Raw genomic sequence first — 20,319 nt, forward strand, 5'->3', positions numbered from 1 at the left:
TGTTGCACTGTTTCTTTTACAAAGAGCCAATTTTTTCAAGCATATATTCACGAAAGCTGAAGTTACTCCCACAAAAAAGATCTGATATGAAAGTGCACTCACTTCCACCCGTGATTTCTGTCAATTTAAAAACCACAGCAATCTTTCATGACATGTTTTGCAGTGACTAGAAATCACTGTGAATTATCTCACGCTGAACCCTCCTCTAAGACTAAGAGTGAGAGAGAGTGATATTATACCCCTCTCGTCAAACTGACAGGTCATTAATTATTCATGAGCTCCGGAAGTCCGGAAGTAATTAAATTATCCATGAGCTCCGGAAGTAGGAAGTAATTAAGTAATAAAAATATGATATTCCTAAAAATATGATATTCATAAAAATATGATATTCATAAAAATATGATATTCATAAAAATATGATATTCATAAAAATATGATATTCATAAAAATATGATATTCATAAAAATATAATTGATTATTTAGAAAGTTTCTTATATATCAAAAAATAGCATTCTTTTATTTCTTTAAGCAATTAAATTTTTATTTTTATTTTTTTATGCTCAAAAAACGCCATCTGGTGGCGGGTCAGTGTGTGTGTGTGCGCGCGCGCGCGCCCGAGGCTGTGTGTCTGGGCGCGCGGGGGCGCGCCCGTGTCTCCGGACCGTGCTCTCTCGGGCTCCGTGCTCATGTGTTTAAAAATGTATTAAACCATATTAAAATTGTTTAGTTAAACTTGTGCTTTTGTAACGTTCAGTATGGCCACAAACACATGCTGCATGCCTTGGGGGAAAACTTTATTTCGATTTATATGCATTTGTAGATTTAGAATAAAACTCATACTCAGAAAAAACTCGCGATCCCCTAACCCTAACCCTCCTTAGAAACATAAGCAGGGAAAACTCCTTAAAAAACCCTCCGCGTTTTCTCCAAAACCCTACAATAACTTGTTAGGGTACCCCCTCTATTCCCAAAACCTTATATTCGATAACAGGGGAAATCCTGAAAAAATCCTTAGTCTTTTTTCTCAAATTCAGCGCCCCGCGGCTCCCTTCATGCTCAGCCAAACAAAGCCAAAACTCCTTTAAAAAAAAATTTCTCCGCGTTTTCTCCAAAACCCTACAATAACTTGTTAGGGTGCCCCTCTATTCCCAAAACCTTATATTCGATAACAGGGAAAATCCTTAGTCTTTTTTCTTCAAAAACTTCCCTCTTACTAGCAACCTCTAAAATTCAACGCACACTCTAAGTTCTACCTCGCTCTTAATCTCCGATCCACAACTTCTTGCAGAGCACAATTTTTTCCTGCTTGTTCGCTCCCCGCTCTGCTCCCGAATGCGCTGCTTACCTCGTTCGAAATTTGCGCCGGAGACCAACTCCCCCCCTTACTTCGCCCCGCTGCCAATCACATAACTATTGCACCGCTCCCTTCGCACCCCGGTTAGCCAATCCGCTCCAGGTCCGATTTTTATGATCTCCCGCTCAGGTTAAGACTACCCCCGAGCTCCCAGAAGACCCCTGCCTTCAGCCATATCAACAACTGGAACCGCTCAGACTGCTTGCGAGTTCGCATAGGGAGCGGCCGATTTCAACAGCAACTTGCGTCTCTTTCCTTATCCGCATATCATTCGGTAAGTGTTAATCTTCCTCTCTAACTACATTTTTGCATTTTCCTTTTTACCATTCTGTCAATCCTTTCATTTAAAAAAAATAAATAAATATCACAATGGTTTGTAACACGTACAATACACCATCCATCCATCCATTCGCCTCCACTTATCCTTTTTTCAGGCTCGCGCGGTGCGCTGGAGCCTATCCCACGTACAATACACTTTAAAATATATATAAGCTCCACTTTTAACTCCCGTAAAAGTTTATACATTACATGTCTACATCACCTATCATGGCCTCATCGGGTATCTCATATCATCTTGTTATTGTTATGTTATGCTCCTTTGATATTTTGCTAGTTTGCGTGTTTTAAAACTCTTTTTGTTTTTCTTTATATTTTTAGACCCAGATGTGTTAACCTGATCCCTGCGAAACACCAGCTCTGCGTGGATTTTGACCGCGAGTGACCGGATGTTGTTTCCGGCCTGAGGTTGCCTGAAATGCCGTGAGGCTCGTTTGAAAGATTGCGCCCGAGACCAACTCCGCCTCCAAGGCATGCCTACCTTTAGCTGCCACCAGTGAGATATCAGAGCCGGGCTCCACATATCCAATCAGGAGCACGAGCAAGACAGCTTTTGCAGACTCTCCAGAAATATACAAGTCCTTACCAACTGCTCTGCAACCCAGTGTTTCTGGTCCCCTCACTAACATCGCTTTTTGAGATATTTTTTATGAACCACCAAAAAAGCAATTTTACCCCACAGACTGGGTCTGAGGGCAGCAGCGGGGACAAATGATTGTAATGAAGCGACGGACATTTCATGGCTGGTCTTGCATAATCGTGAGTTATTATGTCATATGGTGATAAGTACATAGTTTTGCAAGAGGCATACAAGCACTGTGGAAAAAGTAATCATAAAACTGTTTTTGTGAACACCCTACGTTATGCTTTAAAAAATGTGATACATGTAATGTGATCATCAAAGAACATGATTTAAAAAAAAAAAAACTTTTATTCTTATGCTTTTAAAGTATGTCAGATTATCTTAAAACACTTATTTGTATGTTATAATGTTTTTCTTACACCATGTGTAATTTTTATAGACACCTTATTCATTGTATCAATGTGTAATTATGTATCTTTGATAAATAAATAAAATATTTAATCTTGTATTTGTGTACTTTCTGGTGATTCAATAAAAAATTAGTCACATATCGCTCTGATAAACACAGATGGCTGAAAGAAATGTTTGATGGAACAAAGGAAACAAGTGTCTTGCTGCTAAACTTTTAAGTCACCATGGTTTAAATGAGAAAGTCTGTATGTAAAACATGAAAAACTCCATATCAGTGATATCTACAAAGGTGTACTCATTTCTTTGTAATGGTACTTTACTGTTCCAATGAAACAAAAAGAAAATCTCATTTTTAAAGTACATTTTTCGGCCATCCTGACCTATTTTCAGGGGCAAGAATGTTGATGTTAGACTGTGTTTTAAATCAGGTTGTGATCTTAAACTAACTATCACAGCACTGATTTCAATTGTAATGTCAATTAGAATCCCAATTTGGCTTTTCTCCAGTCAGTGTTATGGTGAAATTTAACTTGTTCTTTTGTGTAATTGCTCATGGCCCAGCAAAGGACCCCTTAGTAAACTGTACAGCATAAGTTTTCAATTCACTTTTGTCAGAAAACTTCACAGTATGAGAAGTTACAGCACAGTTTCTCCAAACGTGTGGTTCTTTTTCAGCCAGCGTGCTTTTAGAGCATCTACATTAGCTCATGTAGTAAAAGTACAATCAGTAAGTGTACTTTAACATTTGAGATTCCGAGTCACTCTTGCTTAGATCATGTGAACTACATCATGAACCTTTTTTTGTATAATGCATCAAACGTGTTCAAATCAGTTTATTTTCAATTTATTTTAACTAATCTAGAGACAAGCAACTCCTTTTTAGCTTCTGTTATGTATTTACCTCTCACACCTTAATCTAGATGTTAGTGTTCTCAGAGTTAACATGTCTCATGTTGCCATGTTGTATTTCTAATACCCAGCCTCAGTGTTCGCCCTGTTGACCCTCAAATCCAAACACCAATGATCTAGATATTCACAACATTCATAAGGAGATTCTTAAGGTCTTAAGTTTTGTTGTTTTTATGTTTTACAAAAAAAAAAACTGAACGTTACAAAAGCACAAGTTTAACTAAACAATTTTAATATGGTTTAATACATTTTTAAACACATGAGCACGGAGCCCGAGAGAGCACGGTCCGGAGACACGGGCGCGCCCCCGCGCGCCCAGACACACAGCCTCGGGCGCGCGCGCGCGCACACACACACACTGACCCGCCACCAGATGGCGTTTTTTGAGCATAAAAAAATAAAAATAAAAATTTAATTGCTTAAAGAAATAAAAGAATGCTATTTTGATATATAAGAAACTTTCTAAATAATCAATTATATTTTTATGAATATCATATTTTTATGAATATCATATTTTTATGAATATCATATTTTTATGAATATCATATTTTTATTACTTAATTACTTCCTACTTCCGGAGCTCATGAATAATTTAATTACTTCCGGACTTCCGGAGCTCATGAATAATTAATGACCTGTCAGTTTGACGAGAGGGGTATAATATCACTCTCTAGTGAGAAGTTTAATAGAAGCTCTGTGGATCCACGCCAAAACTTAATGGGCTCTTCTATTGCTCTTGCTCCATTGTGGAACTCAGCCTGGCAGATTTTTTGCAGTCTTGTTGACAGTCAGACAGACAAAATGCACAGCTCACATACCTAAAGGTTTGTGAAATGCACATTCAGATAACACAACAATCACTCACCTACAACTGAGTTTTCTTTAAACAAACTGGCCAAAAACAACACATTTACCACCTCCTGAATCTTAATTTATAGATCCCATCTGGGTATACTCGAGCATTTAAATCACAGATGATAAGATGATAAAGGGATGTTTGCAAAGGGAGTCCAAATATGGGCACAGTTAGCAATACTCACAGTCCCCCACCAGAGGGAGTCTGCATAAGTGTTGAAGTCTGAGTTGATGTCTTTCTCTGCCAGGTAGACGAGGAAGGAGGCAAAGATCAGGACCAGGAAACCTATGTACCAGGCTGTGATCAACTCCTGTGAGACAGACAGTGGTATTAGTCACACCTGTCAGCAGCATCACAATCCACCACAGTCTCTGCTGTATCTCTATTATCATTATGGGCTAAAATCTCATCATAATCACATTTGGCTTCCACTTTGACTTGGCTGCTCTGACAGCTGATGCATCAATTCATCACCATTATCATCATGACAGCCGTATATAGGTGTTCTCCAACCGAATGCTGGGTGACAGGCGAGGAAGTCAGCACAACAAGGTAACAGCTAATTTGCCAGAAATGAGCAGCGAGTTTGATGTTTGAGGCCTGTGAATGTAATCAAACAACGGCTGGTCATCCATTAGAGTCACAAGATATTCCTTGACGCTGAAAGCTATTGAGATATTTATCCCATTAGTTCCCATCATGTCATCGCGGGCCTTTTAATGGCAGCCCTCAGCCTCCTCTCTGCTCTTATAATAATCCATAATGTTGCAAGTGGCTACTGTGTATTAGCTTACTTTTCATTTTCAGTGTACAACTTAATCAATGAAATGTTATTGCTTAAACATAAACCAGATAAACAGTGTTTACATGTCAGAACATGTGTATGATGAGTTTGGACAACGTACACCACCACAGTGGATTTTACATCAAACAATCACCATGCCACTGAAGTGCAAATTTCACTTTTACTTGAAAGTTTTTACCAAAGTATTACGTTAACTGTTCAGAAACTACAGACGTTGTTATACACAGCTCCCCATTTTCACAGGTTTAAAATAACTGCCAAGCTAAATGATTGTTTTTAATATGCAGATGAAATTTTGCATTTAGGGACTGAAGTGTAGATCCCAGGGGCATCATTGAAAGCCATGTTTCCTCCTTGCTTGTTCGTGGGTTTCTCCACCTCCAGTTTTGACTTCAGTAACTGAAAAGCTGCTCTGTTGTGCTGGAATTAAGAAACTGATTTGGCCATTGTTTGATTTGAAAAACTCTTATTTAAGCTACTTTTGAAAATCTTACTTTGTGTCACCGCCCAAAAACATAGGGACCTAACTGCATATTTATCAGCCTCTCATTCCCACCTTGCTGTGAGCATACACCACGGAGCCCAGAAGTTTCCAGGTGCCTCCTCGTCGGTCCATGCGTACCATACGCAAAATCTGAAGAAAACGCATGCTGCGCAGGGCGGACGTAGCAAAGATGTTGCCCTGCGTGCCTGCTGCAATCACTCCCAGTGACGCCACGAACACAATGAAGTCTAGAGAGAAGATGTTCACATCATGACAAAGAAAGAAACAGCACCCGAGGGATACTTTTATATGAATACATTAATAGTTTCACATATTTTCCAGCGACGTGGCGCAGGCTTATTTCAGTGTTACATAATGTAGCTATTATAGAGGCAATTCCCATAAGAGGAGAAACATTCCTTACAGGCTCCTTCTGTGAATTATGAAATTTCACCCCCTCTTAATGCCATAAATGTCAGTGGTTCCAACTTTAAGCTGCTTTTTCAGCACCAAATCAGTAGAAAACAGGTGGAAAACACAAATAAACACACTCTAACCTATGACACAAAAAGGCTTCCTGGCAAATTTCAGTCGTCCTTTCCATCCTCGGTATCTGCAGCAACATCCGGCTGCCCAAACCCTGATGAAGTACTCCAAGCCAAACACCACGATCATGACAAATTCCTGCAAGCGACACACACAGAGTGAAAGAGGGGTCAGTTATGTTTGTTCAACTAATCATCATTTTACAGGGTTCCCATTAAATTGTTAAACCAGTGTCACGCTCACCAACTGCCTCCCAAACAGAGCTGTCTATTTTATTTAAAGTAGCAATCTGGTGTTTATGTGCCCAACGTCTATCAAGTTGCCAGTGATCCATTTTGGATCATGGTTATGTTCAGCTTGTGTTGTAGCCACACGCTAAACGCCTTTTTCGGAAAAAGGACCATGTTACCTTTCAAGTGAACTCAACACAGCCTCTATGTTGAGAGACCACAAAGAAAAACAAAAGGAAAAATATCAGTGCTGTGGAAAGGATCATGGTAACATGAAAAGTACACAATATGTCACACTGCATGTGATGAACATCTAGCTGGGAAGTATATTTTACATTTTTTTACAGTAACACATGAACTAATGTGAATCTTCATAACATGATTTACATTCCCTGCACTCTGTTTATTAAACCTTTCCCATGATATCATTTTAAAGGTCTTAGCAGAGAGAGAAAAACCGTAGCCAGGGACATTCGTGTCATATGTTCAGTTTCTAAACTGAAAATTTAACAGCTTTAGAGTTCTGACTCAAGTCAAACCATTTTCCACGCGTCTTTCCTGCTTTCAGGTTTCTGGACCGTGCAGACAGTTTATAATGCGCTGAACCAATCTGTCATTAGAGCAAATGTTCATGTAAGTAAAATCCACTAATGGGTGATTGTCTGCTAATGGCCAGGTGATTGATCGAAAGAGTGAAGGGAGGGAATGTGGAAGTGAAGAGTACTACCATTAAATAACACGTTATGAAGCGCAAGGTGGGAAGAGAGAGGGGGAAAAGGTGGCTGAGAGAGGACGAGTCAGGTTAGGAAGGAGGAAAAGGGTGTCCATTACCTTTCACTAAAGCAGCTGAAGTACAGAGGAAGAGAGGGGATTAAGGGATAGCTATTAGGATTAGTGCATCATGTCTGTGATTTCCTGCGCAGTCAACAACACCTGAATCCTCCCACCTGCTTACATGGCTATCTGCGCCGCTAACGGTAAAGAAAAGCACATACGCAAGCACGCATGGATGGACTGCAGCAAGTGAGACGGCATGCATGCAAGGACAGCGTGTGACGATGTGCACTGGAGCTGCCATAAATGTGTTTGTATAAGTATAAACAAGAGGGCAAACTAGAGGGAAGAAGGGGGTCCTACCAGGATGAAGAGACCTTGGTTTGCGGCTTTCTGGTGTTCGGGGATGGTGGAGAACACGGACAGCACTAAGCAGCTGAACACCAGAAGAAAACTGAAACACACACAAAAACACACCAGTTACACACACAGTTCATTACATATATTGTTTAGTCTCTGCATGATTAACCGCTAACACAAAAAATTACTGCACACAAAGCAGGAAAACACTTGCTGATCTGTAACACAATGCAAACGGTCATATTCAGTGAGTAGGACAAAAATCACTCTAATGGAACCAAGTTTGTTTGTTTTTTGCATAAATTGTCAGGCCATTCAACTGCCACCTTATTACATACCCTGATTTAACTGTTCATTACTGCAAATATCTAATGAGCAGCAATGGCAGCAACTCTGTGCACAACCGTCTCTAGGGTTTACTGACAATGGTTTGAAGAAGAGAAAATATCCAATGAGCAGCAGTTCTCTGAGTGAAAAAAAAACCTTGTTGATGTCAGAGGTCAGAGGAAAAGGGGCAGACTGCTTTGATAGGAAGGCAACAGTAACTAAAGATATACAGAACATGTCTAAATACACAGATTAGCTAGAGCAGCAGAAGACTGCACCCAGTCCTGGGAGCTAAGCTGAGGTTACAATTTGCATGGACTCACCAAAATATACCCCTGGCAAGTGAGTATATAAAAGTTATAAATAAATAAATGTTTAAATTTTATTTCATTTTCATATTTAATTGTATTTTTATTTTTATTATCAAAAAATAAAAATGTGGTCCACATACAAGCCAGAAACTATTTCATTCTGTTGTGAAACATCCTGAATAACTCTGCGAACGATCAATGAAATCAATAAAACAGCTAAACATAAATCAGAAGACAAGAAAACCAGCCGCAATCACTTGATCTTCTGAGTGTGGTTTGTGTATCAGAAGTACTGCTTACTCCTGCCATAAACCTTTATTGTGACATGCTAATGATATTTTAGTCTCGCTCTCCACTCGCAGCACATATAACATCCACATATAACATCACAGTTATATATATAATCATATATAATCATCAGGAGTATATATATGATTATAATAATATAATAAAAATTCAGAAGGGTTGGTCTAATGGCACATGGATAATATAATTATTATTATTATGGATAAAATAATAAAATAAATAATCTAAAATAATCTTTTAGATTAGGACAATAGCAAATGGAAACCTGCGGTTCAGCTAGGAAAAAAACTTCGCCCCACAGAAGTAATGGCCACTTGAGCTCAAGAACTCCCCTGAAATTAAACACAACATAAATTCTGACTGATTCTGTCTCATGCTTAAGCTGCTCTCATCTTTATATAAGCACTTAATTTTTTTCAGTGTCTCTGCAGATGTGGGAAGTCAGAATTTCCATCATTAAGTTCAGGACAACTGTTAGGGAACATTTTAAAATGCCGAATCTATTATCACAGTTCTCACATGCAGACATTAGCTGTTAACAACAAAATATTTGATGCCATTCAACAATATTTTCCTCACTACGCACAGGGCATCAACTCAAATTTCATGTTAGTGTGTTTCTGGAATTGCGTGGGGCCTAAAAGAGGAAAACACTGGCACTACTGCACCTCGCTGTCCCACTTAACAGGTGGAAAAAGTTATTGCTAGATTCAGTGTAAGTGCGATTAAAGGAGGCTCAGCATGCTGATTATGTTAGAAAATAATGTTTCTTTTTATTTTCATTATCCGTTAATGATGTTATTGTATTTATATATATATAATTGGTTCCTCAAGAGAGCTACAATGAATTTATTTAATCGCATATTCTCGGTGAGACTAAAAACTAACTGTCAGACAACCACAAGAACTTCATTACCCACACCGAGATTACCTCAACAATGGTAAGATTATCACAGATCACCCCAATAGCGTGATGGAGCTCAGCTGCTTTGCTTTTGGCTTTAACCACATACTGCAACTCCGCAGCTCCACAACATGATCCACAGCACAATAACAGTGAACATGGAAGGACCATTTGAGAACAAAGTCGGTAAAAGATACAGCAAAAAAGAGCTGAGAGAAATGAACAAACACACAACCACTCCCTGGCTGCCCTTTGTGCCATTTGAAATCTAGAACAACAAGGCAGGATTATCCAGGTGGCAGCTGCTGGTCCAGCTGGTCAACATGTCACAGCCCAAAGTTAGAGAACACTTGCTGGACCCGAAACCAGTTCTCAAAGCCTCGCACAATGGTGCCCTTTATCTTCAGTAATACGATCAACAAGTCTCTAACTGGGCTAATGTGTGAGAAATGAAATGCATTTAAAGCGTTTGCATTAAAAAGCTGCTTTGCAAAAAAGCAGCAGGTCAGATGACAACAGCTGAACTGAGAAGCACACAAAGCCTGATCTGTATACCGTTTCCACTGAGAAATGTTCCACTGGGAAAGAGGACAACAGCCATGTGAAACAAAAACAAAAAGAAATTGGAAACCTATTTATGTTCAGCAGAAGAAGAAACGATAAGAAAGACCTGATTTGTCTCAGTCCATCACCATCTCTTGGGTTCACATGAAGTGTAAGAAAAATAAAAATAACAGGCAGGAGCAAGAATAAATGAGTAGATCTTTTTTGTGACCTCTTGACTGATTGATCAGGAAAAACTAACAAATGTCCAGGGAAGACAGCACAGATAGACAGGAGGCAATATGTGGATTTATTTCTTTGGTCATGATGTGAAGAAATAGATCTACATGTTTTTTAAGGGGGAAATAATCATTCAAACAGCATGTGTGACGCCAGGTTGTAAAGAAAATACAGCTGAGAATATACAGCTGCACATAGTCATTCATTACTATATTAAAAAGCTGTAGCAAGTCGACGTAGATGAGGCTACATTGACATGTGCATGGGTATATTTTTAAATGGGGGCTTTCTGCTTTTACTCTTTAAATCAAATGCACACAAACACCGTCTAAAACACATCTCCCTCCACACGAAAACTTTAAAAACTACATCAAGCGCTGCCAAGACCACGCCAAAGCGACTGTATGTATATAACTGTAGGCCAATCAGAAGCCTGGGAGGAAATCAATTACTAGGTGAGCAAAGCTGGAGCAGAAGAAGTGAGTGTTTGCAATGATGTTGTACTATTTCTCAAAATAGTGTGAACGGGTTAAAAATATGGTCTATACTAAAAAGTAAATTAAGTGTGTGAAAGTGTTGAAAGAGTATGTTTCATTGGAAATAATTTATCTGAATTTCAGGAGCAGGACCACACATTCATCCTTTTGGCGTTCTGTCGGCTTTTCCTCGCTCCCTTTTTCAATTCATTCACCTCTCATTAGTGCATGCGGATCGGCCCGGCCCAATGCTACTCCCCTCTGAGGCCTTTCCCCAAAACCGCAGGCTCAATTCATGCACACGACTCCTACAAATGAGGATGTGGTCCCAGCTACTGAAAAGTTATTTAAGACAAGTGAAAAGACCACATTTGGAACATGACGACAGATGAAGAGGAACTTATTAAAATCCGACAAAAAGGGTGGCTAAGTACTGCTTTAAAGGGCTACTATAACCCCACAGCAAAAAGGTCCTGAGTTCAATTCCACCATCAGGCCGGGGTCTTTCTGTGTGGAGTTTGCATGTTTTCCCCGTGTTTGCGTGGGTTCCCTCCGGGAACTCCGGCTTCCTCCCACCGTCCAAAGACATGCAGCTTGAGGGGACAGGTTAATTGGATAATCCAAATAATGAATGTGAATGGTTGTCTGTCCCTGTGTGTTGGCCCTGTGACAGACTGGCGACCTGTCCAGGGTGTACCCTGCCTCTCGCCCTATGACAGCTGGAATAGGCTCCAGCGCCCCCCGCGACCCTGAAAAGAATAAGCGGAAGCGAATGGATGGATGGATGGATTAAATATAATAAATATAATACGTTAAATATAATGGAAAGTATATAATAAGTATATACTTCCCAATTATTAATAAGTACATAATAACTAAATATATTTTACAAATTTACAAAATGTTAATAAATTATAGAGACTGGCTGATTTTTAGGAATTTTAAGACCGATACTGACACCAATATTAGGTGATTTAAAACTCTGATATTCCAATATATCGGCTGATTTTCTTTCTTTTTTTACACTATGCAACCCCAACACTCGTAACACGGTTTATGGGTTATCTCTCATTTCTTCTTTTCTTTTTTTCTTTTTCACTTATTGGCCATTAGAAATTTCAATATAAAAACAGCCAATTATCAGCCGATAATATTAGCCTTCATTATCAATTAAGCTGATTAAAATCCAGCAGTAAAGATTTAGTTGATCTGAATGGTCTAACTCGTGCTCTCGTAAAAAAAAAAAAAAAAACACGTCTCACTTTCACTCTTCTCAACTGAATGAAACTGAACTGATGTGAGTCAGTGAGCGACTTCTCAGACTGTTTTTGTTTTGTCTGCCTGCCCAGCCGCAGTTTCCCAATAGTGAGACAAATAGAAAGACAGAGCAGATCTTAGACAGCTAGAAAGACACCGGACACCACGCGTGAATAAACAGACACCTCCTAATTACCATTGTATATTTTTTAGCCCACCGAGGCGTAAACAGTGCTCCAGCCACAGAAGGGATAGTTTGAAAAATACACTGAGATGACTCTCGGCAAACAATGCATTTTGGTCATTCATCAGCTGAGCAATGTGCTGACTAAACCCTCTCCTTCCTCTCCAATTAACTCAAAGCGTTGTGTGTAATACGGTGAGGAGGAGATTCGTTGGAGCAGCATTTCAGGGGGGTTCATTGACTTGTGCTTTATGACAGGAAACAAGTTAGAGCACAGACAGCGGGATCGACAGCTTGACTTTTACAAAATGCAGACACAACATTCCCGTAGAAACACAACTCTGCATTTACCTGAATACAATACTATCCCTTGCATACAGCAATTTCTATACAGTTCAATGAGTCATCGTATCCGTTTCTGCAACTAGACTGCATATTTATAAAATCTACTTCTGCTATGATGCAACAAACCCTTCAAAACTCATCTCATCCTGTTCACAAGCCACAGATGAGCATTAATATCAGCCAAACGTACATGTAGCATTAAAAGACCAAAGTAGATTTTATATCAAACAGTCGTTTGATTTGAAGCACAAAGTGCAGAATTTGAGCTTTAATTCCACACATGTTTAATAAAAGTATTTCATTAACTATTCATGAAATACAGGCTCCAAATTGTTTGATTCAAAATCCACGGTGGTGCTGCAGAGAGGTAAAGTTACATAAATGGTGTGGACATTATCACATTTTCTCCAGTATGTTGGATATGTACCCTTATCTGTCACAACATTAAAACAAAATGTCAAGGAGGTCTCCCCTTGTGCTGCCAAAAATAGCTCTGACCAATCAGGGCCTGGGTGTAGAGCCTCCGTAGGTCAAGATCGCATCAACATCTGGGGTGAAGACCTCAAGTGCTCCTCAATGATACTCCTGAGTATTTCTGTTCTAACGGGGGAGGCTGCTGCCTTCGGGGAGTGCTGTTGCCATGCAGAACTCTGCTCTGCGTCTAATATATACATTAACCCTATGACCCCAGGTTTCCCAGCAGAGCATTGTAATGAGTGAATAAATGTTATTTATTCACTTCACCTATAAGGAGTGTGCCTGATTGGTGCAAATGTCAGAGGAAAATAAGATCCTAAAATCACTAAGCACAAAGTGTTACTCCCCCTTTCAGTTTCCCTCCATTTTTTCTGACCACCAACCCCACTTAGCTCCTTGGCTCAAATAAAAACAAAAATCCTTTGAAATAATTCACTGATATATTGTTTATTACTAATACAAATAACAAAGCTATTTGGATGACAATGCTGACTAGTGCTTGGGAAAATATAATATGCCCAAATTCAGTCAAAGAGACCACTGATACTGCATAATATCCAGATTTTTAAAGTTATCTGACATGTATGATGACCTTTTTCATTGCCTTCACTTTTACGTTCTGTTACGGCTCTTCTATATATTTAAGAGGCCTGTTAAGATCCACCAAGTAGACGCATTTGCTTCTTTCTACTTATGAACATTAAGATATAAATGCATAATCAAGCAAAATAGACGAGCAGACAGTTAGGCCACGCATGATGAATATCGAGAGGGAGTCACATTTCTGCTGAAGGCACATTTCTCCATCCACCCCAGCATCACCACACACCATCACGCCCTCCCTTTCAGGGAAATGTCAATTAAGAGCAAAGCATCAGTTGAAATCCACCAATTCAGCATGGTTGGCCTCATGGGACACTGAAAGAAAATTGACTCAGCTTTGACTTTAACCTGCCTCAATAAAGTACCCTTATATTGAGGTTATTTTTTTAAAGAGATTCAAAATGGATTTAGATGTAAGAATTTTGAGAAGAAAGAACAGAAATGTCAGAGTAAAAATGCTCTTTTGAGGTCGGCATTAAAGATATAATGTTTTTTATGAGGTAGAGATCAAAGTGCCGTTGCTTTACATATTCAGCACAGGATGATGACAGGCCCGGGTGACCTCAGAGGAAAAGAAGGTTAAAAGCACATTATAAATAAACATACATCCAGTCCTGTGAAAAAGAAAGTTTTCACAGCACTCTGTGCAGTCCTGTACAGCCCATGATTCAGTAGCTTATAAAACCACCTTTGGCAGCACTAACTTGAAGTAATCATTTTTTGTTTGACTCTCACATCGTTGTGGAGGAATTTTGGCCCAGCCTTATTTACAAACCTTCAGTTCATTGAGGATTGCAGGCATTTGATTATGCACAGCTCTCTTAAGCTCCCACTACAGCTTTTCAATCAGGTTGAGGTATGGACGTTTACTGGGCCTTTGCAGCTCCTTGATTCTTGTATTTTTCAGACATCCAGCTGGAGATTTGCTGCTCTGCTTGAGAGCGTTATCCTGTCGCATGACCCACATTTGACTTGTGTTCTTCGAGGTCTTGGTTGACTCAGGTCATGTGGCTACTTCCACCATCATTGTGACACTTGATGTGTTTGTGCTAATATGCGGTTTTCTCCTAACTTGGTGCTGTACATTATGGCCAAACATCTTCACTTTGGTCTCATCTGTCCAAAGCGCATTGTTCCAGAAGTCTTGTGGCTTGTCCAGATGCAGCTTTGCAAACCTAGGCTAAGGTTTCCTCCTGGCAACTCTTCCAAACAACCCATGCTTGTGCAGTCTTTCTCTAATGGTACCATCGTCAACTTTAACATTTACCATGACGACTGAGGCGGGGAGATTCTGAAATGTAGCTCTTGGGTTTTTTGCAGACTTTGGGGTGACTTTACTGGGACGCCCAATCATGGGTAGACTGACTTATATGTTTCTGCTGTGGATGATCAAAGTGTTTGGATGGCCTATCTATCTGAGATTGCTGCTGATGTCGTTCCTGCTTGGCACTGTGTTAACACACACATGAATGCTCCAGACAAGAAGCCTGCCAAGACTTCCGCTTTTATAGCGATGCTCACACTTATTATTTATCAGTTAATCAAGTGGATTTGATTAGCAACACATGGTTGTTACTTAATTCCTATAGTGAGTGTGTACTTAATTGTTTTCCACAGGACTGCAAATGTGTCCTGTGAAAACTTTCTTTTTCATATGAGTGTAGATGTTTCACATCAAAAAGATTGCCATGATGTAATAAATACAATACATTATGTAAGTGAGCCACTCAATAAGTTTACTGAAAGGCTGTCTGCTCAAAGGCTTAGTAATTGCCCCAGAAGTTTATAAAAAGAATAATGCATGCTCTGCTTTGTACAGAGAATATCTGACTTTTCTCCAACATCCAAGAGTGTAATTTGTCTCGTGGACACGGTGGAGAATCAAGAAAAATGCAAGCACAGTAAGAGAGGGAGAGATAGAGAGACCAAGAGAGAAAGAGAAGCATCTCTATGCTGAAACTCTAAAGATCCGTAATACAGACCACAAGCCTCTGTATGTATAAAGTGCACAGAATTTGGCTCTGGGCCTTTAGACCTCCAGAGGGTCATTGGTCTGCTGTTGGGGCAGACAACAAATGAATGTTCGGCAGCTCGCAGAGCAGGAAGATTGCTTTTAATGGAAGCTAGGCAAGGTGCTTTTACTGCTGTTTTCCTGTAAGCATACATAAGTGAAAAAGGAGTTCTCACATTACTTCAGCCGGCCTGTGAGTACGCTGAAGTGAGATAAAAAGGTGTTACCAGCTCTAATAAACATACATCAAATTGTGTATTGTTTCATTACACTGTGTGTGCATGTTAGCACTCTATGCGTACACCAGCCAGTATACCAGGTCGAGAGAAACAGAGCTGGATTGTGGGAAAATGCAGGTTTGATTCAATCACGACTTGGTGATAAAGCAGCTATCAGTTACAGAAAACAGAGGAGGGGGAGGACGAGGAGGCGGCAGTACAGAAGACAGAGAAAGAAAAAGAGATAATGTAGTCTTTATTTTCACCATATATTTATAAGAATTAGGTATCAAGTACCTAAAGTGAAAGTGAAAAATAGTTCCACAATTTCAGTCAGTGAAGGGAAAGAAGTTAAAGAGAAGCAGGAGAATAAGAGCAGGTGAATATGGACATAAACCGAAAGGGCCATGGGGTCAAGTCATACCTATTACTGTACATGTGTGTGTCTGCGTGTTTGTGTGGACGGCGCCGGCCTGGATCCCTGAGGCTCTGACGACGACTCTCAGGCATTGACCTGCAATCTGTGCACATGCTCCAGGTGCACAAACACAAATAACAGCACGGTCCAATTATTGAACACACACTTGCAGTGACACCTTCTGCAAGGGCACGCACTGGCAAACATATAGACCGGCTTGAACAAATGCTCAGAAAAGCTCGGTTGGAACGAGAGATTTATTTATAGTCTGACAAACACATCAGAATCTATGTCAAATGCCACTGTGGCAATTTAGCATATCACAGTTACACGTAATGGGGACACAAAAAGAAAACTACAATAAACAGTTCTAGACTTTCATTGGACTAACGAGCTGTGCCTGGAGAGGAAAAAGGTGAAGCAGCAGGGAGTGAAAAGGAGGAGGAAGCGTGTCGTCAGCAGAGAAAAAGAATAGGGAGAGACTGGAGAAAGGTGGAAACGGTAGAAAGATATTAATAGCATTTCACTCTCCTTAAATAGCGACTGCAGGGAAAATGTGCGCAGGTTGGCTGCACGGCACCAAGCAGGCCAGCCTCCGGGCCTATTGGTTACCCCACCCCTTCCCCCTACTCCTACTCCTTCTGGGACAGCAAACTTTTTAAGGCAAAAAAAAAAATGCAAACAAATGAGATGAAATGTGCTTTTTCACAAGAAAAGAAGCTGACTGAGCAATTCATAGGTTCTTGTACTGGCACACCAGGAAAGGTGGGAGCTGATGTGTGTGGTGGCAGCAGTGGGGGTGTGTGTGTGTGGGGGGGGACATAAGTGTCTTGTGCAGGAACAAGAGGAACACGTTTGTTTTCCTCTGAATGCTACAACCTACAGGAATATTAGACTAGATAAATTATTTACATCTTGAGAGGTCAAGAGAGAAGCGCTGCTGTGCAACCTTGGCAGTTTGCATCACGAGATGTGGCGCTACCTGACACTTGTGCCCAAACAGTTTGTTTTACATACGCAGGCTCCTGCTGCACGTTCTCATTACGTTCTCTCTCAGTCGCAGGCCAAGCCTGCTGCAAAGCCAGACAATCAAATGTAGTCACCAAAGAGCCACTGACTGCCACGCTGTTCCACTGTCTGTCCACAGATGATGAATTTTAAACAGAGTGCCAATTAGACTGATACATTTTCCCTGCTGGGGAATGTCACTCCCAGTCACAGCAGCCTTAAAAGTATCTGCCAGCCACACATATACACACACACATACACACAATTAATGTGACATCACAGTGTAATCGAGTCCTTTGTTCCTTGCTTTTGATTCATTGACACTATTCGTTTAGGTGCAGGAAGAACAGAAAGCTTCTTCCGTTCCCTGGATGTTTGCTCCAGGCTCTCACTGACTGTGAACATGAAATTTAGCTTAAAGGATTATTGAAAATAACAGTGCACTTTTAAAAGGCCACATTTCTTTAATGGTTTTACTGTGTGTCTGAATATCAGTAACATAATGGTTTCAGTGACTCTCCACCAGAGCATCAGGTCTAATTTGTTTGTTTTTTTAAATCCACAAATTCCAAGGGACATTTCCAATATTTATTTAGTTGGTTTTCCAACAATTTATACTTCTAAGACATATTTTCAAACCTTATCATTTTGAAAACACTTGACTTTAAACTCCCTTGTCTATTTTTCTCCACTTTTTTCCCATTACTGTCAGGATTAAAGTTGAAATATGAGCTTAAGACTGTGCACCTCTTAAAACCACAGCAGATATCCATCCCAGCAACAGTCGGTTTAAAATGTTTTAATCTTTGGCAGGCAAATTTTCCCTTTTTGTTTTCAACTTCAGTCCAAAACCTTGAGTTAAAGAACTCATAAAGGTACTAATAAACATGTCAGTTTTAAGAAAGGCCTAAGCAAACAGGTGAATGTGGTCTTACAGCGGATCCGGAGATGCTGGAGTTGCACACAAGCTGTCCTTTGGCTGCACAGCTTGAAGGTCCAGTTTATGGCATTAGTGAGACAGGTCTCTCACTCCAATTTGTCATTTTTCGACATGCACGGTCACGTGTGTGAAACGGCAACTTTGATCCTAAACCTGAACCTTTTCCTAAAATGACCAAAGTATGTTTTAGTACCCACATCTAACCAGTCAGTGAAAGTAAAACTGAAACAAATTAGCAAGTGACATAATAAAAGCACACAATATGTAAAAACACACAGTCCCACTTTAACCTCATGGGTGACTTTTAAAAAATATTTTTTCCTTTGTTACTTTGACCAGCGAGCAACACTTTGATTACCTGATCATTTCATGGACATTCAGTAGAAGTCTAGCAATCTTCACATAAATATCGAGGACATGACCCTTGTGGTGTCAGTGGCTGCTCTGACCTTGACATTATGTGAAGACCTTACTGAAACATGTAACAGTTACATTTGAATGAATTGGAATGGCTTGGTTTCAATTTAATGCTCCTAGTTTTTCATTCCTGTTATTATTCTACTATGCTGAGTATTATTTCTGGTTGCATATGAGTTGATGGAGTTTGTTTAGTTCCCTCAGATTTTCCTCTTCGTCTTTCTGTGCAGGAGCTTTTTTTCTGTTCAAGGAAGATGTGAACATGCTCCAGAAAAGCCATCATCTTCTCTTCAAGTTGAAAACTGACTCAGACCAGTCAAATCAAAATCTGAATTTTTTGGGGGGATAATATGGACACCACATTATCCAAACTAAAGATGAGAGGAACAGTTTAGCTTGTTATCAGCACACAATTCAAAGGCCTGCATCTCTGATTGTATAGGGGTACACTAGTGCCTATTAAATTGGCAGCTTTTATTTGGAAAGACAGATGCTGAAAAGTCACATGCAAGTATATACAACACATGCTCCCATCCAGATGATGTCTTATTCAGGGAAGGCCTTGCATATTTCAGCAAGACAATGCTAAACTGCATGCTGCATTTATTACAGAAGCATGGCTTTTGGTTTTCCTTTTTCAAATGTGAATTAAATAAAGTTTAATGAGATTTGCACATAATTGCCTCTGTTTTTATTTCTATTTTATACAGCATCCACACATTTCTAGAATTGGGCTTGTAGCTCAGTGACATTTAAAGAAATTTCAGTGTACTCAGAAGAATCCAGCAATGTGAACAGAAAGTAAATAAAATTAAAGCCTCCTTTAAACACCAGTTATTCCACTCTTGCACCCGAGAGAGATACTGAGCTGAAGAGCGAGGGAGGACAGAAAGTGCAAAGAGACGGGAAAAAGAGGCAGCAAACACAAAGGTAGGGGACATAACCCTGCTTATTGTTGGTGTTGCTGCTTTTATCTACTCTGTATGCTTATTTGCATTATCAGCAATGATTCACTAAACAAATTGATTTAAGAACTATAATTAAGCACCACCGTAATCTGTCTTGATGCAATCATCTTACACTTTTATATCTGTGCAGATGCATTAACTCATCCTGGAAGTCTGAGGGTTTTGTTTTTGTTTTACCTCTCATGCGCTACGCACACACATTTTGCGTGCTAATGTAGAGTCAGCGTATTCTGATGGTTTCCTGTGGCTCAGTGTTATGACGATTCATATACAGTATACAGTACGGATGGTTAGAGACTAAAGAAATATGTCTGATGCGGTCAGCTTTTTAAATAGTAAATGGAGTGAAATAATATTATAACCACAGACAGAGGGTCATTTTATGATGTCAGAGTGGTTTCATGGGGGCTGCAAAAGCCTGCGTGTGTATTTTATAACCAGACTTGGATTGATAGAAATTACACATGATTTTCTTTGTGATTGTTGAAATGTTTTCACCTCAAAGAAAATGTTTGTTTTTTAATATCTAGACAATTCAGCATAAAATTGTTTGCACGCTTTATATAAGATTTATGTTCCTGTAGACAAAGAGGCTGGAAAATATAAACTGTGAGATTTATATAAACAATATTAGCAAAAATTATCCACTAAGCTGGAAAAATAGTGACCTGAATGAGCTTATAATCAGGCTTACACACTAACCCACACTCCCACACAC

At 39.7% G+C, this 20,319-nt stretch overlaps 1 protein-coding gene across 2 annotated transcripts in view; it reads right to left on the bottom strand.

The window, feature by feature from the left end:
* kcnq4 (potassium voltage-gated channel, KQT-like subfamily, member 4) overlaps nucleotides 1-20,319 on the bottom strand; it is a 53,747-nt gene that overhangs the window by 16,695 nt on the left and 16,733 nt on the right. For both annotated transcript variants that reach the window (XM_085345961.1, XM_085345960.1), the window contains exons 2-5: nucleotides 7,652-7,742; nucleotides 6,296-6,422; nucleotides 5,811-5,986; nucleotides 4,634-4,759 (exon numbers count right to left, since the gene is read on the bottom strand). In XM_085345961.1, the coding sequence (XP_085202087.1) occupies nucleotides 4,634-4,759; nucleotides 5,811-5,986; nucleotides 6,296-6,422; nucleotides 7,652-7,742 (520 nt within the window). The remainder of the gene's footprint in view (nucleotides 1-4,633; nucleotides 4,760-5,810; nucleotides 5,987-6,295; nucleotides 6,423-7,651; nucleotides 7,743-20,319) is intronic.

This window comes from Diplotaxodon limnothrissa, linkage group LG22 (genome assembly GCF_057381915.1).
Source record: "Diplotaxodon limnothrissa isolate DT_005_m linkage group LG22, D_limnothrissa_male_GT1.1, whole genome shotgun sequence".
Taxonomy (NCBI): Eukaryota; Metazoa; Chordata; class Actinopteri; order Cichliformes; family Cichlidae; genus Diplotaxodon; species Diplotaxodon limnothrissa.